The sequence below is a fragment of the Rhipicephalus microplus genome, unplaced genomic scaffold, assembly GCF_043290135.1.
Source record: "Rhipicephalus microplus isolate Deutch F79 unplaced genomic scaffold, USDA_Rmic scaffold_166, whole genome shotgun sequence".
NCBI lineage: Eukaryota > Metazoa > Arthropoda > Arachnida > Ixodida > Ixodidae > Rhipicephalus > Rhipicephalus microplus.
The window spans coordinates 223,156-248,721 of NW_027464737.1; the positions used below are offsets into that span (position 1 = coordinate 223,156).

The window sequence follows — 25,566 nt, forward strand, 5'->3', positions numbered from 1 at the left end:
TTTTCTTTAACGCGTTCCCTTGTTAAAGAACTTTTTTGTTAGTCCAATAAAGAGCTGCATTCAGGCATCATGTTTTCTTTATATTACGTGCGTGCTGTAAAGACAAAGTTAAGGTTTGTATTCAAATTGGAACTCAGGCGAGAGATTTGGGGCTCATTGCTAGTTGGAAGTACCACAAATTCACCATAATTACGGCCGTTGAATGTTTTTCTTCGGAAACAACCACGAAGTTTTGCATACCACTCCAGGCACTGAATCCCCTGAGCCATTTAATGAATGCGTTCAGTTGTGTGTCAGGCAAATAATGACATTGACATGGGAAAGTAACCTGACGCGACACGGGAGCTTTGATTTGCTATATTTCATTGTAGTTGGTGTAGTAAAGATTCCAGGTGAGTGCGACACCACTGCTTACGCGTTCAGCAAATATGGCCACGATATGAAAACTACACAATCATCGCACCAGTAATATTTGCCGACTACAACAAAAAAGCCACAATGGGCGTGAACAAACCTGAACGTTTTTTGTATAGAGCACCTGCTCAATTCAGAAAGTACATTCAGGCTACACGTTAAATGGTCGAATGCTCGCACGACAAGCAGGCGCGGGATGAAAGCTCAGCACGTCTCAAGAACTTACAAAATGCATAAGTACATACAGACGACATTCTGTAACTACCCTGGTTGTTTAAAGGCAACGCTGCACCGTATCTTTTGGAGTTATTACCGCATTAATGGAAAGACGCCGAGCAATCAACATGGAAGGCCAGCGTCTTAAGGCTTTCAGCTTCGTAGCCTCTCTTATATCCTTGCACACGCACTTATGTGTAGCAAAGTTTTTGCAAGGTTGCCTACAGATCTTTGATGCCATGTTTTGTGATCAGGAAAGGATTAGCGGTGCCCAGACTAAGGCCAACCCCCTTATTCAGAAATGCTCCTTGATTTGAACTTGACTTGCCACTGCCTTCAATTCAGCGCGTTTGTGCTGCCTTGGCACCACCTAAAGGAGTACGTTCGAAATGCGTTTGGGCACCATTGAAGGTGGTGGCATGTCAAGTTCAAGACAAGGAGCGTTTCTGAATATGGGGCTAAGGCCTTCGCCGAGTGTATGTGTTTAGCAAAATTGTTACTATGGGAGAACATTGCGTTTAGCAAAAGTTGTTAACAATTTAGAGTACAAGGAACTCTACTATGGAAGAGCATGCAGCTGTCCCATGGACCTCAAGAATGTGTTTAAAAATTGTTGAACGATTTCAAGTACTTCGTACTGAACTTTGGGAGAGCACCGAGCCGTTCCGCTGAAATTTACGCAAACCTCCCACTGCCTCAAGAATGTGTGTTTAGAAAAATTATTTAACAATTTAGAGCACTTGGTACTCTACTTTAGAAGAGCACAAAGCCATCCCTTGAGCCTGAATGTGCGTTTTGAAAAAAATGGTGAACAATTTAGAGTACTAGGTGCTTTACTCTCTTACGCTGCCTCCTGGGCAGGTAGGACCTTTGTTTTTGGAAAAAAAGGTTTAACGATTTACAGTACTTGATACTGTACTATGGGAGAGCTGAAAGCCGTCCCCAATACCTTGATGGGTCTGTAGCTCCGCATATTGAGAGATTTCAGCCGTGGTTTTGCGAGACATAATTTTATTAAAAAGGGGCAAAGCGGTGCACATACACGTGTATGGAGACAAATTCAGCCCTCAAAGGTGCTTTGGTGAAATGTCATTTTGCTTGCACCATTTTCCAATTTCTAGTGCTCTACCAACTGTGTGCTAATGGGTGATTCAACTTTCAAGATTTGCTTATATGGGCCTTTTATCTAAATCACATGTAACATTGAGTTAAAACGTTTTTTTCGCGAGGTTCATTGCTTCCTTTCATTGCTTCATGCATGACCGTGTCTCTTGCCTGTAGCAGTGATAGCGCTGCGCTGCTAAGAATGCGTATGCTTTTCCCAGCATGGCGAAAGAAAGAAATTAGGAGCAAGCATTGTGTAAAGCAGATAAATAAATTAATAAATAAATAAGTGAATAAATAAGTATATAAAAGAAGGCAGGAAGGGATAACAGCAGGCCTGGAAAGAGCACACCAAGCATTTTCCCGATAAGGGAAGCGCTCTTGATTTTTAATGCCAGCATCATTTCTTCGGCATTTGCACGCGATTGAGCAGGCGCGAATGCTTACAAATAGTGGCCAGTTCTGCTTCATTACCCAAGTCAGAGCACCTCGCAAGAGAGCATCAGCGTTTGTCGTTGCCCACGTTAATCAATTAATTCATGTGGTTTTAAGAAATACACTCATACCTTGCCCTTGAGATAGCGAATGAAGCCCCTGACCGACACTTGAAGCGTTAATATCTACCAATATAGTGCTGGTATGTATACTGCTATTAGCGGAAAGTAGCTGATAAAATGGTACCACTATTATAAAGAAATATTCTCAGCAGAACATCGGTTCCTCAACGGCAACTGAACTCGTGCTCGGTTGCGGAGGTGCTTGTCTCATTATTTTTGACGTGATTTGCTAAATGCATTGCACAGAAATTCGCTTAGGTCAAACGCACATCTTGAAGCACGTACTGATACGCACGATCAAACACTTATCGGGCCGACAGCAGTAAGCAAAAGGCTACAGTTACAATTCTTTCCACTTTATTTTGGGAAAAACTAGTTATCGGATTTGATACTTTTTTTTTACAGCCAGTGTTGCGTTGCTTCCCTATTATACATTTCGTAGGGTACTTCTTCATGTATGGATCTGCAAAAGAAAATACACTTCACATATAGTATTTCCTTGTTGTGGCTATCGTCAAATAGCTAGAGAATACGTTTAAGCTCACTAGGTCTCAGAAATTATTCTAGCGGACACTTTATGAGATATTCATTTTAAGACTTTCCGTATTAGCTATTCTTAGGTTGGGCTCTGATAATGGAACAGCTGTATTCCGAGGAAGGCACATGGTGGTAAACGCATACTCTGCGTTTATAGAGTAAGGATCTCGACCTACACTAGTCGGGATTCAAACTCATGCAGGTATTTTCTTTTAGTGTGCAAGTAATAAGTTGTATGTTAAGAAAGCAGAAGGCATATATTATAAAAATATGTAACATACGTGACTGATGTGTTGTGGACAATATGTCAGGCACTTGAAGAGCGTTCAAGCAATGGTCTTGATTCTGGAATGGAAGAAAACCGTGCTTCAGTTCATAAAGAATCGCTAGCTCTGTGCGTCGCAGAAACATAAATTAGCCCTTCAAGTCGTGAAATCACGCATTAGCCAGCTGTGCGTTCGCGAAATGTTCAAATTAAAAAAATTAAACATAATTGAATGCCTGCTGTCACAAAATACCGTTAAAAGCAATATCACTCCAGTTTTAATGAAACAGCTTAATAAATTTTATTTGATGGTTGCCCCACAGTTGCTATGAGGAACTTCATTCTCATGGGACAAGACCTCATGTAAAACTATCATTACCGTAATGATAAGGTAGCGATTGAATCACTAAGCTATTGAGGCCTTGTAATCGGATCTTCCCCCCATCCCTATGTTAAACTGATGCACTATTTATTTTTTTTCATCTGCTGATCACTTTCCAACAGAACTAGTGCCACGCACATTCCACCAATTGTGTCATTCATAATCGAGCTGCGTCTTTCACTCCATTGGGACTCGTGTCCAAAGAAATTGAACTCCCCCGCAACATTTTTTGTGTCACACTGCGATATGACACATCTATGAAACTAGTATGAGAAATGTGATTCAAGAATAATATATTCAAAATGTTAAACGCGTATGTACATAGCAGTTCTGTAAGCTGTAACTAATACCACACATACTGACATTGTTTTCAAGCTTAGAGGGTACAACTAAATCCTTAAATTCTTACCATTTCTTTCCAAAGCACTTCTGACATATTCAAGGTGTATTTAAAAAGTGTAAGAAATATATTTATTTGTAATTTACATATTTCAGTACGTTGTTTTTAAAAAAGTTTCGCTTGAAATGAGTTTCTACATGATGCCACATTTGTTAAAGATTTGCAGTATTCTGTGTTTATAAAGCAGTTGATACTTCAATCATGTTAAGCTCTGCTACAGCGCATATTTTTCAGTTCCTTTTACAGGAAATACGAATTGTCAAACCTGCTAACTAAGGTAGCTATACTATGAGCGAACTGAGTTAAAGCTTTTTTATACACCTATTGCTATTCATGTAATTTCTAACCACATACCCAAATAAAGGTACTCCCTAATGCAATTCAGTAGGTTTGAAATAACGCCGTGAACCAAGGACCCTGATATAAGAGGAAAGGCGTGAGTCATTCTTTGTCATCACGTTACCTCTTGATAATAACATTGAAAGTTTAACGTGCAACAATCAAGATATAAGTATGAGGCACATAGGAGGGGCATACCACTGATTAATTTCGCCCACTCAGGAGTTTTTAACATGCACTTCAGTGTCAATACACATTGTGGAGTTCGCACTTTGTCGCAATGAATTGCAGCAGCAGTGGCCGAGAACCTAACGGCCGAGCTTCTGCCGTTTCATATGCGATTTTATTGAAATGTAAAGTCGAGAACCCAGAACAATACACGTACGAAAAGAGAGAGCAGCCGTACGTACCCCTTGGCGCCGGTCACAGCGACTCCGGGGAGGGTGGGCATGCCAGTGGGTGTGACGAGGCCAGTGACTGGTGCGGTAACTCTAACTCCACCGACAGGGCCTGTAGAAACAACACCTCCACTTGGGCGTACAGAGACCGATCCGGGTCTAACACCTCCGAAGCTAGGTCCGAAGCCACCGAAGCTGGGTCCGAAGCCACCGAAGCTGGGCCAGTAGCCTCCGTAGCTGGGCCAGTAGCCTCCATAGGAAGAACCGAATGAACCGTAAGGACCGTAACTGTATCCGGGGAATCCGAAGGAGCCTCCGTAGGAACCAAAGCCTCCGAGGGAACCATAACCGAATGAGCTCAGAGGGCTGCCGTACAGTCCAGAGTAGCCGGGGTAACCTCCAAGGAGGCCTGAAAGGCCACCGAATCGTGGGTAACCTCCGTACGATCCCATGAGACCGCTAAGGCCAGAATATCCGCCTAGAAGACCGGGGTATCCGAGGCTACCACCGAGCAGGCGTGATCCTCCGAGACCACCGTAAAAGCCACCCAAGCCAGAGTAGCCACCAAGAAGTCCTGAGAAACCGCCAAGGCCAGAATAGCCACCTAGCAGACCGGAGTATCCGAGGCCACCACCGAGCACACGGACTCCTCCGAGACCACCGTACAAGCCACCCAAGCCAGAGTAGCCGCCAAGAAGTCCTGAGACGCCACCAAGTCCTGAGTAACCTCCGTATAGACCTGACAGACCACTCAATCCGCCAAAACCTCCATAGAGCCCACCGAGTCCGCCGAATGCACCGAATCCTCCGCCGAGACCAGAAAGAGCACCATATCCACCGTATCCACCCATAAGGCCTCCATAGCCACCACCTAGCCAGCCGCTAGAGCCTCCCCATCCTAGGTTCCAATAGGCCTGTCCTTGAGCGGCTGAAAGGAAACAAGAGTAGTTTTTTACATAAACGTTTACGTGGTCTCATAAACAAAAACAAAACAAAAAACACATAAACTTTGTTTTACAGTATTCACTTATAGTGAACGAATATATCTCAAGGCATAGGAAGATAGTGATCAGTGATCACAAAAAATGAGCTTACTCCGGCAAACATCGTATGTTTCATTCAATTAGCTGGTCCATGAAAATTGCCATGGCGATTACATAGATGAAGAAAAGGTGAGAATATATTTTTATAGGGCTGTCAAAAAAGCTTGCTGACGAAGAATTGCCAGTAGCTCATCATTTTTTACACATCTTTCTCATTACAACGCGCTGGTGCCTTGGCGGCATGCCCATACCCATCACTATATTTAGACTAGAAACTATTTCTATTTGATCATAGCTAATCTGTGGGCCTAGCTCTGATATGGATGCCAATACTTCATTATTCTTCGCACCCTTTCAGTGACTGCTACTAATTACGCTCAAGCCTCATTTAACTCCTTCATTAGACATTCGTTGAATAATTATCAAAGCGATCAATATTTTTGCAGCTGTGAACTTGAAATCATTGACTTGCGTTAGTAGATCGATGGAGTGATTCAGACTTTCATTATAGCAAACGTCTAAACAGCTGACTGTGAATTGATATGCTGAGGGCTCATTTCTTTCTGTTTATTCAATTTGTGTGAACGGTGTCACAAAGTGGCCGAGCTAGGTGACATAGCAAGCGGTGCTGAGAACATGTTGGATGAAATACTTGGGCAGCCAGCGAACATAAACTGTATATTTTGGAAATGCTGCAAATAAAGTTGCTTCTGTCTCTGTCTCTCTTTCTGAAAATGCTGCACGAGCGCGAACCCTATAGAGCTGAAGAAATGTGTGTGGAGCCGGCAAAAAAAGTGAGGAGTAATAATTCCTACTCAGTATTTGCTAATGTCATAAATAACACAATAGGACACCGACAACATTCTGAAAATATAAAGCGGAAATACTTGTCTACATCTGGCACATGCTCACTAACGTGTTTTAAACTATATGGCAATCTATACATCGCCTCTTTAGCGTTTAAAAGAGCACTCACATCAAATTTACTCGTGTATTTTTGCGTCAACGAGTAGATATAAACGCCCTAGTAGTGATTCGCGTCTTATCACGCATACGAGAGACGAGTATCGATTTCTGTTATCGATTTATATCACTTGCATCTAGCACAAAATAAACTAACTTCCACGCTACGGACGCGATTCAAGTTTGGGCAAGAGGACCTACGCACACCGGGCAATCAAATGAAGGGCATTTCTTGACATCTGAAATTTGGTGTCAGTGCTCCCTTAAAGGGCCCGTAAACCACCCCGAGGAAGAAATGTAGATGTGGCGTTGCAGTTGTGCACGAGTCTGCGGTGAACGCTGGTGGAATTCCACGCGTTTGCTCGTTTCGCTCTTTCCTTCGCTAGGCTGCGGTCGTCGGCTTTTTTGACCACCTCGCCTAGGGCCCTTCCTCTGCGTCATAGGTGAGAACGCGAAAGGCGCTGGCGTTTTCTGGCAAAAAACAGGCTTTTTTTCGCCCAATAGCAGCGTCTCTTGTACGCAGCGTCGTTTGTATTCTACGCAGCGTCAGTTGACGTCATGCCAGCTGTTCTCGATAGAATAAAGGCACGAAGAGCAACACGCCAGCGATCGTTGGTGGTTTACGGGCCTTTTAAGCGCGTGAAACAAAATTTTAGGCGCCTTAACAGGATGGCACTCGAAAGGTGGCGCTGCCAAGTGTCTCATGCAAGTTGTTCTGGCTGCTTCACCTCAGCCGCATCTCATCGCCTACGTAGTGACGTGAACAGAGAACTCGGCTTTACGTGTGCTGTACGTGATCATGGCAGCTTTGTTAAAAGCCATGAATTGCTTTTGATTGACCTACTTCTCAAATGCCATCCCGGGTTGCTGTTTTTCATGCAAATTTCCTACAGCAATAATTGAGCGGCAACTATACTTCGTGGCGATTCGACCATTTCAGCGACGAAAGGTGGTGCAGCGGTAGGTTGAAATGGAGGACAAGACACTGATGTCGCAAGCATGCAGGTCAGCGTCACAGAGCGTGAACACGTTTTCGTTGGTTGGTTCATGACTACTAAGAGACCAAACTGCGTCGTAGTTTATCACCGTGTGACAGCTTTGGAGCACGGCTACATGGCGCCGCCTGCGTCGCTGGATTGACCGAATATCTTGATAGTGCGTAATCTGCTATGAGGAGCTTTTGTTATGGAGTTAGCAATATTAACATTAGCATTCAATTTGGCCACGGCCGTGGTTTGGTTGACGCGAAAACAATACCATATATGCTCGCTGCATGCAAGAAACGGTATAGCGTATCACACAGTATCAGTAAAAACTTGGGAGGTGTAGAATAGCGCACCGTAAGCACTTGCGGTGTTGTCACTGTTACTGCGCATGCGTCGTAACGCGAACCGCTGCTCACACTTGCGGCCCACCCGCAGAAATTCTGAAATAGCGTGTAGCACTCACGACCTGCGAGGTCCCAAAGTGCTGTGCGTAGCTTCTATGTATTCGGGTTGGCGGTCGGGATGACAGACCCTAGATATTTTCGCAGGGAGAGAAAACACTATTCTAAACCTCATATGGTGCCCGCAAGTGAAACAACAGCCGCAATGCCCGCGAATGTTATTCTAAACACCCTACTATTAACATCGAATGATTCCGCCAGAGGCTGTTTCGTATTACCCTAGCTAGGCCTGCTTATCAGCAGAGCTTTTTTTCTCTTATAATTAAATCAGCATTCACCAACCTAATCATCAAACACAATGCGCTTTGACATTTGTCTACACATACCAAATCACTCTTGCCGTAGGGATATGATTCATGAAGAGGAAAAAAAACATATCAACGGCATCATCATCATGCATTCTTGTTTTACTTGCCATCTTCAGCGTTAGGTTGCACGGAGTAGTTAAACATTAAACTACCTTACTCTGCGCCAAACGCTCATTAGACGACACATGAAGCCATTTTTGATGCTTTGTTTGATGACGGACAATATTAATCAAAAATTTTTATTTTCAGTACTAAACACAATAGTCCCTGCTTTCATTTCTTAAGCATAGTTGAGGGGGACATGAAAGTTATCTCACACCATTTTTTTACGGCCTGGAATGACATAACAACCTTTAAAACAAGGATGCGCTTGTTCTAGAACCGGCATTATGAACCAGAAGTTTTAACAAAAGGCCGGCTGTAGCAACATTGGCCTTATTTTTAGCCACCCCAGAGTGACGAAGCCGCTCCATTGCCCATTGCCGGGTTTTACATACTCTTCCTGTAGAACTATTCAAGATTTTGAATATTGCTTCGTCAAAACTAGAATCATATTGTTCGATTATCTATTATTTGATTTGAACTCGATACTTAAATATTCAAACAGCCCTCCTCCCTTTTGTTTTGTCATTTAAACAACAAACACACTTTTCAATATATGGGTTGAAATTAGGCTACTACTACATACGCCAATCCTTAGCGTTCGTGAAACTGCTTGTAACTCATGTAGTTCAGTCTAGGTGGCAGCCCAACGCTGTGTTCGTGCGTCTAAATATGGCCAAAACATGTTGAAGTTTAAGATATGTAAGGACAGCGTCCGCTGCCTTTATTATCTGTAATGTTCTCGAAAGTCCATTGTTCTACATTTGGTAGACGAATGGCCTTTTGCAAATGGTATTTTTTTTTCTTATAGGGTGGGGTTGATTCTGAAGTTGGAAAAACTGCAACACTATCAATAGCCCTGCAACCACCCTAATATTTGCAATAAATAATGCTGGAATATTACAAGCAAGAGCGTTTTTTTTTTTTCGTAGAGTTTTCGCTGCCAGTTATCGCATGCACTCTAATCCCACAGGATAAAAGTGGAAGCGGTGTTTGCATAGCGTATATTAAAATAATAAGAGGTATTCATGCGGAGCACACAAACCGTCCCTGTCTTAATGTTCCAATTGTTGCGGAAGGTGCTCAAAAGTATGGCACGTTTGTGAAAGCTTTATTGTGAGGCTAAATTTCCTGAATATAGCAGAAGTATGTATGCTCAGCTGTAGTAAGGTAGCTGCTGTCCTTCTCTTTTTAAAAATTTCATTAAATTAACATATGTAAAACAAGCACGTGAAACACAACAGCAGGATACATGGGTTTCACACGTATGCGTAGCACACATGTAAGTATACTCACCACAGCCAAGAAGGCAGACGATGGCAAGAACCTTTCCGTGCATGGTGGAGGATCCTTTGTCTTCCTGTCTGCAACGCTGTACTGCAGGGCGTTGTGCTGTGAGACGGCGATGGTACTGAGTATATATAGAACATTAGACTGCAATCCCAGAATTCCCCAGCGTTCAGGTGTGGTTGTCTTGTGGAAGTGTCTCTCATTGTCAGCCCCTGTTACACTGGTTTACAATAAAAAAAGTGAAGGGCAACGCAAACAATAAAAGCAATGTCGTTGTTTCGAAATTTGCGTAATAATTGCGCATACAATGCTCCGGCATTGCAGGCTGGAAAAATAAAGGAAATGACGTTGTAGCAAGCAGCATAACAATATATTTCAGGAAGAGCGGAAGCTGAGCGGGATCGTGTTAAAAGTGTATCCACGTAGAAAAAAATGAATCCGAAAAGGACGTGTAAGCAATCATTCGTGGTGTGAGTGACCGGAATTATTAAAAAGACAATTTCTGTGCAAAGGCAAAAAAAAGTTATGTTGAGGGGTACTACGCACCAAACCATGATCTCATTGCGAACCCCACCGCCTCAGAGAGCATCAGAATAATCTCTTCTGCGGCAGTTCTCGTTATCGTGCTCATACATCTTTACCCACGCCGCGGTGGCCCAGTAGATAAGGTACCGGGCTGCTGACCCGCAGGTCGCGGGATCGAATCCCGGCTGCGGCGGCTGCATTTTAGATACAGGCGTAAATGCTGTAGGCCCGTGTGCTCAGATTTGGGTGCACGTTAAAGAACCGCAGGTGGCCAAAATTTCTGGAGTCCTCTACTACGACATCTCTCATAATCATACTGGGGTGGTCGTTCTTACCTAGAGCCCCAATAAAATGGGGCCACTGAAGCTGGGAAACAAACTCGCTTTTCGAGAATGCCAGCCCTTGTGTGCCTGAATACTGATAACACAAATATTGTTCTAATTTAAGTTATGCCTGTGGTGAAGAGTACCAGGGAATGAGAGCATTCTCCTTTTAATATATAAATTATTTTTAGGGGTGAAGCTCCTAACTATCGAGGCTTGTCAATTGGCATTGTGCGACGTAGCAACCTCTAAGAATGACGATGATGATGATGAAGAACACGCGCGTTCCAGACTACACGATCTGTTTATGTCCTCACCGACCAGCACATGAATGGTACCCACTATAGGCCATGATAGAGATGAAGACACTGATGACAATGCAGAAGATGATGATCATGTTCATGAACGACTGGCTTGTGCAGTATGTGAGCTCTAGGGATGCTCTACTACTAATTTCGTATGAGTGAAAACAACCAAAAACTACTCGGGTAGTGTGCCCAGAACTCCTCTTTGCCAACTTCAGGCTGGATCCGATACCATAAAGCTGTAATACTGCAGAGGCAAAACGTAATTCACAACTCAACGCAACATACAAATTATGACCAATATACATTGCATATAAGCGCACACTGCCTGGCACTCATTTACATGCGTGAGTGGTCAAAGTGAGTGGTCAATTGAGGTAACACTAAACGATCTCATTGCTTGACCAACTCATCATCATTCACAACGTGGATACATCGTGTTTTTGTTGTTGTTGCGAGCCACGTTACTTGTTATTTGTTTCCTAGGTTATATCAGTTCACTGAAGTGCGACAGTAAAAAAAAGTGTCAGCTTTGCCATAAAGGCGAAGCAATGAACGCGATAGCAACCATTTGGAAGGTCATGCGCAGATTGGCACAGCCTTTTCACAAACAAAAACTGTGTAATGATTGAATTGACCTTTGTGCACCCGGTAACTACAGCAGAATCATTCCGGTGAATGCCCAAGGCCAGCCAAGACGTACGATTGTCCCCACAGCGAGATAAGCGCACGCATGAGCGTCTGCCCTGCCCGCTCTCTGCGGGGCTAAGAACGCTCGGGAAGTGAGAGCGCGTGGCGCCGCGTGGTGGCAACGTGGCGACGCGCACTCATTGCACCAGCTTGCTGGTAATGCTGTAAGCATGACAGTTATTTCCCCCCCGAGATGCCCGTCACCAGCGGTACGGGGTAGATATAAATAGCTTGCTGTTTGAACGTTGAAGGAGGTGCTCCTTCATGGCTCAGTGACTAACACCTCGCAGTCACGTTTGAGAGGTTGCAACTTCGATTCCGCGCGCCGGAGTCTTTTCCTAGATTTTTCTTTCTTTCGTGCGTTGTCATATATGACAGACAGAATATTTAAAGTGATATAGGACTAACAGTTAGACGACAAATATCACCGATTCAGCCAACAGACAACATTGCTAATGGCATAGTATCCCATCGGTAATAATGATGCTTCGATGACAATCTACAATTATGAAAACATTAAAACAAAGGTTTTATTTTGGCAGTGTTAATTACGCTTATTCCTAAGATTTTATGACGAGTGATGGCTCACTGCATATTTTGACCAATACTAACTTTAATGCCGAAGCTGCATCATGGCGTGTAAAAAGTTCCCAAATATTCTTGTAGCCTTTTTAGTGACGCCGATATAAATTATCCCGCGGTATATTAGTGCCCCCCTTGAAATCTTTCTTCAACTTGAAGCAAAATGCCTTCAATCATGCACAACAGGTTGAGCTGGTGCAGTTTTTGACTGCATAGATAAATAGGTAAGTGATAAATAGCATACATAATTTCAGCATCATTGGACAGCTTTAGACTAGGCTTTGTAGCATCAGCGTTGCTTAAGTACCATGTGCTATTTTCTTTAGAGACGCGTTCCCTCGTTAAAGAACTTTTTCGTTAGTCCAATAAAGAGCTGCATTATGGCATAATGTTTTCTTTATATTACGTGTGTGCTGTAAAGACAAAGTTAAGGTTTATATTCAAACTGGGGCTCAGTCCAGAGATTTGGGGCTCATTGCAAGTTGAAAGTACCACAAATTCACCATAATTACGGTCGTTGAATGTTGTTCTTCGGAAACAACCACGAAGTTTTGAATACCACTCCAGGCACTGAATTCCCTGAGACATTTAATGAATTGATTCACCTGTGTGTCAGGCGAATAATGAAATTGACATGGGAAAGTAACCTGACGCGACACGGGAGTTTTAATTTGCCATATTTTATTGGAGTTGGTTAAGTAAGTTTTCCAAGTGAGTGGGCCACCACTGCTCACGCGTACAGCAAATATGGCCACGATATGAAAACTACATAATCCTCGCACCAGTAATGTTTTCCGACTACAACGAAAAGCAACGATGGGCGTGAATAAACCTGAACGTTTTTTTTTACATAAAGCACCTGCTCTATTCAGAAAGTACCTTCAGGCTACACAATAAATTGTCGAATGCTCTTCCGACAAGCAGGCGCGGGGTGGAAGCTCAGCACGTCTGAAGAAATTACAAAATGCATAACTACAATGATGCCACATTTTATAACTACCCTGGTTGTTTAGAGGTGACGCTGCACCGTATCTTTTGGCGTTATTACCGCATTGACAGAAAGACGCCGAGAAATCAACATGCAAGGCCAGCGTCTTGAGGCTTTCAGCTTCGTAGCCTCTCTTATATCCCTCCACACGCACTCATGTGTAGCAAAGTTTTTGCAAGGTTGCCTACAGATCTATGACGCCATGTATTATGATCAGGAGAGGATTAGCGGTGCCCAGACTAAGGCTAGCCCCCTTATTCAGAAATGCTCCTTGGCTTGAACTTGACTTGCCGCTGCCTTCAATTCAGCGCGTTTGTGCTGCCTTGGCACCGCCTAAAGGAGTACGTTCGAAATGAGTTTGGGCACCACTGAAGCCGGTGGCGTGTCAAGTTCAAGACAAGGAGCGTTTCTGAATATGGGGTTAAGGCCTTCGCCGAGTGTATGTGTTTAGCAAAATTGTTACTATTGGAGAACATTGTGTTCATCAAAAGTTGTTAACAACTTCAAGTACGAGGAATGCTACCATGGGAGAGCATGCAGCTGTCCCATTGGCCTCAAGAATCTATTTATAAAAAATGTTGAACGATTTTGAATACTTCGTACTCAACTATGGGAGAGCACTGAGCCGTCCCGCTAAAATCTACGCAAACCTCCCAATGCCTCAAGAATGTGTGTTTAGAAAAGTATTTACATTTTAGAGCACTTGGTGCTCTACTATAGCACTGCACAAAGCCATCCCTTGAACCTGAATGTGTGTTTAGAAAAAGTTGTTGACGAATCAGAGTACTAGGTGCTCTACTATGGGAGAGCATTAAGCCGTCCCGTAGGCCTCTTGCGCTGCCTCCTGGGCAGGTACGACATTTGTTCGCACGGTCAGCCATGCTTTTGCGAGATATGTTTTTTATAAAATGGGCAATATGGTGTACACACACGTGAGTGGAGACGAATTGAGCCCTCAAAGGTGCTCTGGCGAAATGTGTATGTGTATGCACCATTTTCAAATCTTTAGTGCTCTACCTACTGTTGGCTCATGAGTGATTCATCTTTAGAGATGTGATAATATTGGTCTTTTACCTAAATCACATGTAACTGCGTTACAACGATGTTTTGCGGGCATTCATTGTTTCATTGCATTGTTTTATGCATGACCGTGTCTGTTGCCTGTAGCAGTAATAGCGCGGCGCTGCTAAAAATGCGTATGCTCTTCCAAGCATGGAAAAAGAAAGAAGTTTGGAGCAAGCATTGTGTAAAGCGGATAAATAAATAAATAAATAAAGGAAAGAAGGAAGGAAGGGATGATAGCAGGCCAGGAAAGAACACACCAAGCAGTTTGCCGACATGGGAAGCGCTCTTGATTTTTAATGCCTGCATCTTTTCTTCGGCATTTACATGCGCGCGCGATTCAGCAGTCCGGAATGCTGACAAATGGCGGGCAGTTTAGCTTCATTCCCCAAGTCAGAGCACCTCGCAAGAGGGCATCATAGTTTGTCGTTGCCCACGTTAATCAATTAATCAACGTGGCTTTAAGAAATACACTCATACCTTGCCCTTGAGATGGCAAGTGAAGCCCCTGACCGACACTTGAAGCGGTAATATCTATCCATAAAGAGCTGGTATGTATACTGCTATTACCGGAAAGTAGCTGATAAAATTCTACCACTACTATAAAGAAATATTCTCAGCAGAACATCGGTTTTTCAACGGCAACTGAGTGAGTGAGTAACAACTTTATTATTATTATTGCAACTGAACTCGTGCTCAGTTGCGGAGGGGCTTGTCTCATTTTCTTTGACGTGATTGGCTGAATGCATTGCACAGAAATTCGCACAAGCCAAACGCACACCTTGAAGCACGTACTGATACGCACGATCAAACACTTCTCGGGAAGACAGCAGTAAGCAAAAGGCTACAGTTACAATTCTTTCCGCTTTATTTGGGGAAAACTTAGTAGTCAGATTTGATACATTTTTTTACAGCCAGTGTTGCTTTGCTTCCCTATTATACATTTCGTAGGGTATTTCTTCATGTATGGATCTGCAAAGGAAAATACATTTCACATATAGTATTTCCCAGATGTGGCTACCGTCAAAGCTAAAGAATACGCTTGATCTCATTAGGTCTGAGAAATTATTCTACCGGACACTTTATGAGATAGTCATTTCAAGACTTTACATATAAGCTCTTCTAGGTTCTGTTCTGATAACGGAACAGCTGTATTCCGAGGAAGGCACATGGTGGTAAACGCATACTCTGCGTTTATAGAGTAGGGATCCCGACATACACTAGTCGGGATTCAAACTGATGCAGGGATTTTTTATTGTGCAAGTAATAAGTTATAATATGTTAACAAAGCAGAAGGCATATATTATAAAATATGTAACATACGTGACTAATGTGTTGTGGACAATATGTCAAGCACTTGAACAGCATTCAACCTAGGGTCTTGATTCTGGAACGAAAGAAAACCGTGCTTCAGTTCATAAAGGATTGTGAGCTCTGTGCGTCTCAGAAACCTATATTAGCACTTTAAGTCATGAAATCCCGCACTATCCAGCTGTGTGTACGTGAAATGTGCACAAAGCAAAGAAAAAATAACGTAGCAAAATGCCTGAAGTCACAAAATATCCTTAGAAGCAATAGCGTCCCATTTTCATTAAAACAGCTTATTAAAATTTATTTTATGGTTGCCCTACGGTTGCTACTAGGAACTGCATTCTTATGGGACAATTGCTGATGTAAAACAATCATTACCGTAATGATAAGGTAGCGATATAATCACTAATCTATTGAGGTCTTGTAATCAGAACCTCCCCCCCTTCCTCCTTTACGTTAAATTTATGCACTATTTATTTTTTCATCTGCTGATCACTTCCCAGCAGAAGTAATGCCACAAAACTTGCACCAATCGTGTTATTCACTATCGAGCTGCGTCGTTTACTACATTGGTGTTTATGGCGTGTCTAAAGACATTGAAATCCCCCACAACAATTGCTAGGTGTAACATACTGCGATATGACACACGTATGAAACCATTTTGAAGAATGTCATTCAAGAATACTATTTAAAGTTTCAAACACATATATACATCGCTGTTCTCTAAGCTGTAACTAATACCACACATACCAACATCGTTTACAAGTCCCCTTATTCCATACCAACATCGTTACAAGTCCCACAACAAATTTCTTGAATTTTTACGATTTCTTTCCAAAGCGCTACTGACATATTTAGGATACATTTAGAAAGTGTAAAAAAATTATTGATTTGTAAATCACAGATTTCAGTGCGTTTCTTTTAGAAAGATGCGCTTGAAATGAGTTCATACATGACGCCTCATTCGAGAAAATATTTGCAGTATTCTCTGTTTACGAAAACAGTTGATAACTTCGATTATATAAAGTTCTGCTGCAGTGCATATATTTCAGTTTCTTTTACAGGAAATACTGAGTGCTGAATCTGCTAACTAAGGTAGCTATACAGTAGGCGAATTCAGTTAAATCTCTTTTATGTACCTATTGCTATTCATGTAATTTCTAACCACATACCAAAATAAAGGTACTCCCTAATGTAATTTAGTAGGTTTGGAATAACGCCGTGAACTAAGGGCCATGATATAAGACGAAAGGCTTGAGTCGTTACGTTATCGTCACGTTATTATTTCTTGATGATAATAAGTGTGAAGGTTTAACGTGCAACAAACAATATATCATTATGAGGCACATAGGAGTGGCATACCCCGAATCAAATTCGCCCGCTCAGGGGTTTTTAACGTGAACTTCATTGTCAGCACACACTGTGGTGTTCGCCCTTTTTTCCAATCAATTGCAGCAGCAGTGTCCGAGAACTAAACCGCCGAACTTCTGTCCTTTCTTAAGCGATTTTATTCAAATTTATAGTGCACCCAAATAATAGGTTCCATCTTTTTGTTCCTTTGGGTCGACTTAGATCCTAAAACTATACACGTATGATAAGAGAGAGCAGCCATACGTACCCCTTGGAGCCAGTGACAGCGACGCCGGGGAGGGTAGGCATGCCAGCGGGTGTGAGTAGGCTAGTCGCTGGTGCGGTAACAACTCCAGAGCTTGAAGCAACAACACCTCCGCTTGGGCGTACAACAGAGGAAACAGATCCGGGTCTAACACCTCCGAAGCTAGGTCCGAAGCCACCGAAGCTGGGCCAGTAGCCTCCGTAGCTGGGCCAGTAGCCTCCATAGGAAGAACCGAATGAACCGTAAGGACCATAACTGTATCCGGGGAATCCGAAAAGGCCTCCGTAGGGACCAAAGCCTCCGAGGGAACCATAACCGAATGAGCTCAGAGGGCTGCCGTACAGACCAGAGTAGCCGGGGTAACCTCCAAGGAGGCCTGAAAGGCCACCGAATCGTGGGTAACCTCCATACGATCCCATGAGACCACTAAGGCCAGAATATCCGCCTAGAAGACCGGGGTATCCGAGGCTACCACCGAGCACGCGTGATCCTCCGAGACCACCGTAAAAGCCACCCAAGCCAGAGTAGCCACCAAGAAGTCCTGAGAAACCACTAAGGCCAGAATAGCCACCTAGCAGACCGGGGTATCCGAGGCCACCACCTAGAACACGTACTCCTCCGAGACCACCGTACAATCCACCCAAGCCAGAGTAGCCGCCAAGAAGTCCTGAGAAACCACCAAGGCCAGAATAGCCACCTAGCAGACCGGAGTATCCGAGGCCACCACCGAGCACGCGTACTCCTCCGAGACCACCGTACAAGCCACCCAGGCCAGAGTAGCCGCCAAGAAGTCCTGAGACGCCACCAAGTCCTGAGTAACCTCCGTATAGACCTGACAGACCACTCAATCCGCCATAACCTCCATAGAGCCCACCGAGTCCGCCGAGTGCACCGAATCCTCCGCCGAGACCAGAAAGAGCGCCATATCCACCGTATCCACCCATAAGGCCTCCATAGCCACCACCTAGCCAGCCGCTAGAGCCTCCCCATCCCAGGTTCCAGTAGGCCTGTCCTTGAGCGGCTGAAAGGAAACAAGAGTAGTTTTTTATATAAACGGTTACGTGGTCTCATGAAAAAAAAAACGAAAAAGCATAAACTTTGTTTTACAGCATTCACTTAAGGGGAACGAATATATCCCAAGGCATACTTTATAGTGATCAGTGATCACCGAAATTGAGCTTGCTCTGGCAAATAGCGTATGTCACATTCAACCAGCCGGCCTATAAAATTGCCATGGTGATTACATAGATGAAGAAAAGCTGAGAGTGCATTTTTATAGTGCTGTTAAAGAAGCTTGCTGACGAAGACTTTCCAGCAGCATATCATTTTTTACACCTCTTTCTCATTACAACGTGCTGGTGCCTTGGCAGCACGCACTATATTTGGACTCAACTATTCATATTTGCTCATAGCTGATCTGTGGGCCTAGCTCTGATATGGATGCCTATCCATTATTCTTTGCACCCATTCAGTGACTGCTAATAATTACGCTTAAGCCTCATTTAACTCCCTCATTATACATTCGTTGAATATTTATCAAAATAATCAACCTTTTTGCAGCTATGAGCAGGAAATAATTGACTTGGGTTACTAGACTGACGGAGTGATTCAGACTTTAATTATAGCAAGCGTCTTAAACGGTTGACTGTGAATTCATATGCTGAAGGGTCATTTCTTCCTGTCTATTTAATTTGTATAACCGGTGTCAAAAATGTGATCCAGCTAGGTGACATAGCAAGTTCTGCTGAGATTATATTGGGTGAAATACTTGGGCAGCCAGCAAATATAAAGTATATATTTTGGAAATGCTGCAAATAAAGTTGTCTCTCTCTCTCTGGAAATGCTGCACGAGCGTGAACCCTATAAAGCTGAAAAATATGTGCGGAGCCGGCTAAGAAAAGGGAGGCGTTATCATCCTACTCAGTATTTGCTAAGGTCATGAATAACATTGTAGGACACCGACAGCATTCTGAAAATACAAAGCAGAAATACTCATCTACATCAGGCACATGCTCACTAACGTGTTTTAAACTATATGGCAATCTACACATCGGCTCTTTAACGTTTAAAGGAGCAATTATTATCAAATTTGCTCGTGCATTTTGCGTCAACGAGTAGAAATCAACCCCTTAGTAGAGATTCACGACTTATCACGCAACTGAGAGGCGAGTAACAACTTCTGTTATCGATTTATATCACTTACATCTAGCACAAAAAAAAGTAACTTCCACGCTATGGACACGATTCAAGTTTGGGCAAGAGGACCTTCGCACACCAAGCAATCAAATGAAGGGCACATCTTAACATCTGAAATTTGATGTCAGTTCTCCTTTACAGGGCCCGTAAACCACCCAGAGGAAGAAATGTAGATGTGGCGCTGCAGTTGTGTACGAGTCTACAGTCAACACTGGTGGAATTCCCCGCGTTTCCTCGTTTCACTTCGCTAGGCTGCGTTCTTTGGTTCGTTTGATCACCTCTCCTAGTGCCCCTCCTCAGCGTCGTAGGTGAGAATGCAACAGGCGCTCGTATTTTCTGGCCAAAAAAACAGGCTTTCTTTCTCCCAGTGGCAGCGTCTCTTGTACGCAGCGTCGTTTGTATTCTACGCAGCGTCAGTTGACGTCATGCCAGCTGTTCTCGATATAATAAAGGCACGAAGAGCAGCACGCCAGCGTTCGTTGGTGGTTCACGGGCCCTTTAAGTGCGTGAAACAAGATTTTAGGCGGCTTAGCAAGATGGCACTTGAAAGGTGGCACCGCCAAGTTGCTCGCGCAAGTTGTTCTGGCTGCTTCACCTCAGCCGCAACTCATCGCCTACGTAGTGACATGCACTGAGAACTCGGCTTTACGTGTGCTGTACGTGATCGTGGCAGCTTTGTTAAAAGCCATGAATTGCTTTTGATTGACCTACTTTTCAAATGGCATCTGTGGTCGCTGTTTTTCATGCAATTTTCGTACAGCAATAACTGAGCAGCAACTATGCTTCGTGGCGATTCGACCATTCCAGCGACGATAGGTGGCGCAGCGGTAGGTCAAAATGGCGGACGAGACGCTGATGTCGCGAGCACGCATGTCAGCATCGCAGAGCATGAACACGCGTTCATTGGTTCATGACTACTGAGACACCGAACTGCGTCACAGTTTATCACCGTGGGACATCTTCAGAGCACGGCTACATGGCGCCGCCTGCGTCGCTGGAATGACCGAATATCTTGATAGTGCGTAATCTTCTATGTGTAGATTTTGTTATGGAGTTAGCATTATTAACTTTAGCATTCAATTTGGTCATAGCCGTGGTTTGGTTGACGTGAGAACAATACCATATATGTTCGCTGCACGTAAGAAACGGTATAGCGCATCACACAGTATCAGTAAATACTTGGGATGGGTAGAATAGCACACCGTAAGCACTTGCGGTGTTGTCACTGTTACTGCGCATGCGTCGTAACGTGAACCGCTGTTCACGCTTGCGGCCCACCCGCAGAAATCCCGAAATAGCGTGTGGCGATCACGGCCCACGATACCCGCAAAGGGCTGTGCATAGCTTCCGTTTATATGGGTTTGAGGTCAGAATGAAAAACCCAAAATTTTTCCCAGCGGGAGAAAACTCTATTCTAAAGCTCATATGGTGACAGAAAGTAAAGCAAACCCGCAACGCCTGCGAACTTTATTCTAAACACCCTACTATTAACATGGAATGGTTCCGCCAGAGGCTGTTTTGTATTACCCTAGCTAGAACTGCTTATCAGCAGTGTTTCTTTTTCATTATAATTGAATCAGCATTCACCAACCTAATCATCAAACACGATGCGCTTTGACATTTGTCTACACCTACCAAATCACTCTTGCCGTAGGGATATGATTCATGAAGAGGGAAAGAAACATGTCGACGGCATCATCATCTTGCGTTCTTGTTATACTTGCATTATTCAGCGTTTAGTTGCACGGATTAGTTAAACATTAAACTACCTTACTCTGCGCCAAACACTCATTAGACGACATATGATGATGGAGAACATTAACAGAAAATTTTTATTTACAGAACTAAACACAACAGTCCCTGCTTTCGTTTCGAAAGCATAGTTGAGAGGGGCTTGAAAGTTATCTGACATCTTTTTTTACGGCCTGAAATAACATCACAAACTTTAAAACAAGGATACCCTTGTTCTGTAACTGGCATTATGAACCAGAAGTTTTAATAAAACGCCTACTGTAACAACATTGACCTTCGTTTTTGCCACCCCAGAGTAACGAAGCCGCTCCGTTGCCCTTTGCCGAGTTTTACATACCCTTTCTGTAGAATTATTCAAGATTTTAATACTGGAAGAATCATGTTCGATTATCTGTTGTTTGATTCGAACTTGATAATAAAATATTCGCACAACCCCCCTCAATTTGTTTCCTGATTGAAACAACAAACACACTTTCAAATATATGAGTTGAAATTACGCTACTACTACATACGCCAATTCTTAGCATTCGTGAAACTGCTTGTAATTCGTGTAGTTCAGTCTAGGTGGCAGCCCAACGCCATGTTCGTGCTTCTAAATATGGCCAGAACACGTTGAAAATTAAGATTTTGAATCGCAGCGTCCGCTGCCTGTATTATCTGTAATGTTCTCGAAATTCCATTGCTCTACATTTGGTAGACGAATGGCGTTTTGCAAATGGTATTTTTTTTCTTATAGGGTGGGGTTGATTCTGAAGTTAAAAAAACTGCAACACTATCAATAGCCTTGAAACCACCCTAATATTTGCAATAAATAATGCTGCAATACTACAAGCAAGAGCGTTTTTTTTTCGTAGAGTTTTCACTGCCAGTTATTGCATGCACTCTATTCCCACAGGATAAAAGTGGAAGCGGTGTTTGCATAGTGTATATCAAAATAATAAGATGTATTCATGCGGAGCACACAAACCGTCCTTGTCTTATTGTTATAATTGTTCCGGAAGATGCTGAAAAGTATGGCACGTTTGTGAAAGCTTTATTGTGAGGCTAAATTTTCTGAATATAGATAGCAGAAGTATGTATGCTCAGCTGTAGTATGGCAGCTCCTGTCCTTCTCTTTTTAAAAATTTCATAAGATTACCACATGTAAAAGAAGCACGTGAAACACAACAGCAGGATACATGGGTTTTACTCGTATGCGTAGCACACATGTAAGTATACTCACCAAAGCCAAGGAGGCAGACGATGGCAAGAACCTTTCCGTGCATGGTGGAGGATCCTTTGTCTTCCTGTCTGCAACGCTGTACTGCAGGGCGTTGTGCTGTGAGACGGCAATGGTACCGAGTATATATAGAGCAGCAGACTGCAATCCCAGAATTCCCCAGCGTTCAGGTGTTGTTGTCTTGTGGAAGTGTCTCTCATTGTCAGCCCCTGTTACACTGGTTTACAATAAAAAAAGTCAAGGGCAACGCAAGCAATAAAAGCAATGTCGTTGTTTCGAAATTTGCGTAATAATTACGCATACAATGCTCCGGCATTGCAGGCTGGAAAAATAAAGGAAATGACGTTGTAGCAAGCAGCATAACAATATATTTCAGGAAGAGCTGAAGCTGAGCGGGATTGTGTTAAAAGTGTATCCACGCAAAAAAATGAATCTGAAAAGAACGTGTAAGCATTTATTCGTGGTGTGATTGACCTGGATTAATAAAAAGACAACTTCTGTATAAAGGCAAAAAAAATCATGTTGTAGGGTACTACGCACGAAACCATGATCTCATTGTAAACCCTAGCGCATCAGAGAGCACCAGAATAATCTTTTCTGCGGCAGTTCTCGTTATCGTGCTCATACATCTTTACCCCCGCCACGGTGCTCCAGTAGATAAGGTACTCGGCTGCTGACCCGCAGGTCGCGGGATCAAATCCCGGCTGCGGTGGCTGCATTTTAGATAGAGGCGGAAATGCTGTAGGCCCGTGTGCTCAGATTTGGGTGCACGTTAAAGAACCGCAGGTGGCCAAAATTTCTGGAGCCCTCTACTACGAGGTCTCTCATAATCATACAGTGGCGGTCATTCTTACCAAGAGCCCCAATAAAATGGGGCCACTGAGGCTTGGAAACAAACTCGCTTTTCGAGAATGCCAGCCCTTGTGTGCCTGAATAATGATAACACAAATATCGTTCTAATTTAAGTGATTCCTGTGGTGAAGAGTGCCAGGGAATGAGAGCATTCTTCTTTTAATATATAAATTGTTTTTAGGAGTGAAGCTCCTTACTATCGAGGCTTGTCGATTGGCATTGTGTGGCGTAGCAACCTCTAAGGATGACGATGATGATTACGATGAAGAACACGCGCGTTCCAGACTACACGATCTGTTTATGTTCTCGCCGACCAGCACATGAATGGTACCCACTATAGGCCATGATGGCGATGAAGATACTGATGACAATGCAGAAGATGATGATCATGTTCATGTACAACTTCCTTGTGCAGTATCTGAGCTCTAGGGATGCTCTAATACTAATTTCGTATGACTGAAAACAACCAAAAACCACCCGAGGAATGTGCCCAGAGCTCCTCTTTGCCAACTTCAGGCTGGATCCGATACCATAAAGCTGTAATACTGCAGAGCCAAAACGAAATTCACAACTCAAAGCAATATACTAATTATGACCAATATACATTGCATATAAGCGCACACTGCCTGGCACTCAATTACATGCGTAAGTAATCATTGTGAGTTGGTCAATCGAGGTAACACTAAATGATCTCACTGCTTGACCAACTCATCATCGTTCACTTCGTGGATACATCGTGTTTTTTGTTGTTGTTGCGAGCCACGTCACTTGTTATTTGATGCCTAGCTTATATCAGTTCACTGAAGTAGGACAGTAATATATAAAGTGTCAGCTTTGCCATAAAGGCGAAGCAATGAACGCGATAGCAACAATATGGAAGGTCATGCGCAGAATGGCACAGCGTTTTCGCAATCAGAAACTGTGCAATGATTGACTTGACCTTTGTGCACCCAGTAACTACAGCAGAATCGTTCCGGTGAACGCCCAAGGACAGCCCAGACGTGCGATTCTCTTCACCACGAGATAAGCGCACCGTGAGCGTCCGCCCTGCCCCCTCTCCGCGGGGCAAAGTACGCGTGGGAAGTGAGAGCGCGTGCCGCCGCGTCGTGGCAACGTGGCGACGCGCGCTCATTGCACCATCTTTCTGGTAATGCTGTAAGCATGACAGTTATTTCCCCCGAGATGCCCGTCACCAGCGGTACGGGGTAGATATAAATATCTTGCTGTTTGAACGTTGAAGGAGGTGCTCCTTCATGGCTCAGTGACTTACACCTCGCAGTCAGGTTTCAGAGGTTGCAACTTCGATTCCGCGCGCCGGAGTCTTTTCCTAGATTTTTCTTTCCTTCGTGCGTTGTCATATATATAGACACCTATACATATACGGTGAGTGACGGTGACGCTGACGAAAACATCGACGCCGACGCCAGCGGCATTATCCAGCCGAGAGTATTCATATATTTGCTATCGCAATAAAAATACGTACGCCTCAAAGAACACAAATACTACTTGTTGAGATTATGATTTGGTCACATTTATTGCATAACTTGCTTCTGAAACTTGTTCTTTTACTTGAAACTTTTCCAAACTGGATTACTTGTACATTGTATACGGAGGGAATAATACGAGCAACGACCAAACTGGCAAAGGAGGAAGACGCCCGATAGGCATTTTATCTGTGCCATTTTTCTTGCCGCCCCTTATTTAATCAGATGAGAAAGTACATAAAGAATATCTGTTTGCAATTACGTTGTGTTCCACCTTATAATGAAGTCATTTTTGTATTGATTACGCGCTCTGAGTACCGCTTCATTCGTTATATTGGCACCCTAAAATTATGTGCCAAGTTTTGAGAATTTTTCGCTTCTCGGCTGTTTTTTTTTGCGAGGACAATAGTTACAGCGCGAGGACAGAACGACGACAAAGAGACAAGAAATGCATGAAGGTATCTTTGTCGTCGTTCTGTTCTCGCGCTATAACTATCGTCATGTCATACCAACTAGCCCAAGCTGCCACACTCCTATGTTTCTTGGCCATTGGATAGCCGGCTTTGGAAGTGATATTACAAACATTTACAGGCAAGAAATTTATGTGGGTAGCACACGCTTCTCTGTATTGTGGTCGATATCGTATATTGGCCAAGAACAAGAAAAAGAGAGAGATGGCGAAAAAATGGGTAGTTATGATACGATATCTGCAGCATTGGTGGCCGATCGGGAATGATATCGCAAAGAGAATAAATGCATGTCCCCAACGTGAATCTTATTCCTACTTTTGCACCTAAATGTTCGCAAGTGTAAACACAATTCACCATTTCAGCGACTACGCTTTGTCCTTTCTCGTTGATGTCTCAAAACTTTCTCTTTTTTCAGGCAACGAACACG

The 25,566-nt window shown here is 43.4% G+C and overlaps 2 protein-coding genes across 2 annotated transcripts; both read right to left on the reverse strand.

Annotated features, from left to right (window-relative positions):
- Positions 1-2,631: 2,631 nt before the first annotated feature.
- LOC142791431 (uncharacterized) lies at positions 2,632-9,920 on the reverse strand. Its single transcript, XM_075885490.1, has 4 exons — positions 9,772-9,920; positions 4,625-5,540; positions 3,110-3,173; positions 2,632-2,754 (listed from the first exon to the last, which is right to left on the reverse strand). The coding sequence occupies exons 1-3, from the start codon at positions 9,812-9,814 to the stop codon at positions 3,155-3,157; spliced, it is 978 nt and encodes a 325-aa protein (XP_075741605.1). The 5' UTR covers positions 9,815-9,920; the 3' UTR covers positions 2,632-2,754; positions 3,110-3,154.
- Positions 9,921-15,085: 5,165 nt separating this feature from the next.
- Positions 15,086-22,490, reverse strand: LOC119174347 (uncharacterized). Its single transcript, XM_037425213.2, has 4 exons — positions 22,337-22,490; positions 17,170-18,187; positions 15,564-15,627; positions 15,086-15,212 (listed from the first exon to the last, which is right to left on the reverse strand). The coding sequence occupies exons 1-3, from the start codon at positions 22,377-22,379 to the stop codon at positions 15,609-15,611; spliced, it is 1,080 nt and encodes a 359-aa protein (XP_037281110.2). The 5' UTR covers positions 22,380-22,490; the 3' UTR covers positions 15,086-15,212; positions 15,564-15,608.
- Positions 22,491-25,566: the final 3,076 nt, after the last annotated feature.

Coding starts and splice junctions, on each gene's coding strand:
- LOC119174347 (XM_037425213.2), bottom strand. CDS start 22,379: ATGCACGGAAAGGTTCTTGCCATCGTCTGCCTCCTTGGCTTTG. Junction 18,188..22,336: donor CGTCTGCCTCCTTGGCTTTG/GTGAGTATACTT, acceptor GTTTCCTTTCAG/CCGCTCAAGGACAGGCCTAC.
- LOC142791431 (XM_075885490.1), bottom strand. CDS start 9,814: ATGCACGGAAAGGTTCTTGCCATCGTCTGCCTTCTTGGCTGTG. Junction 5,541..9,771: donor CGTCTGCCTTCTTGGCTGTG/GTGAGTATACTT, acceptor GTTTCCTTTCAG/CCGCTCAAGGACAGGCCTAT.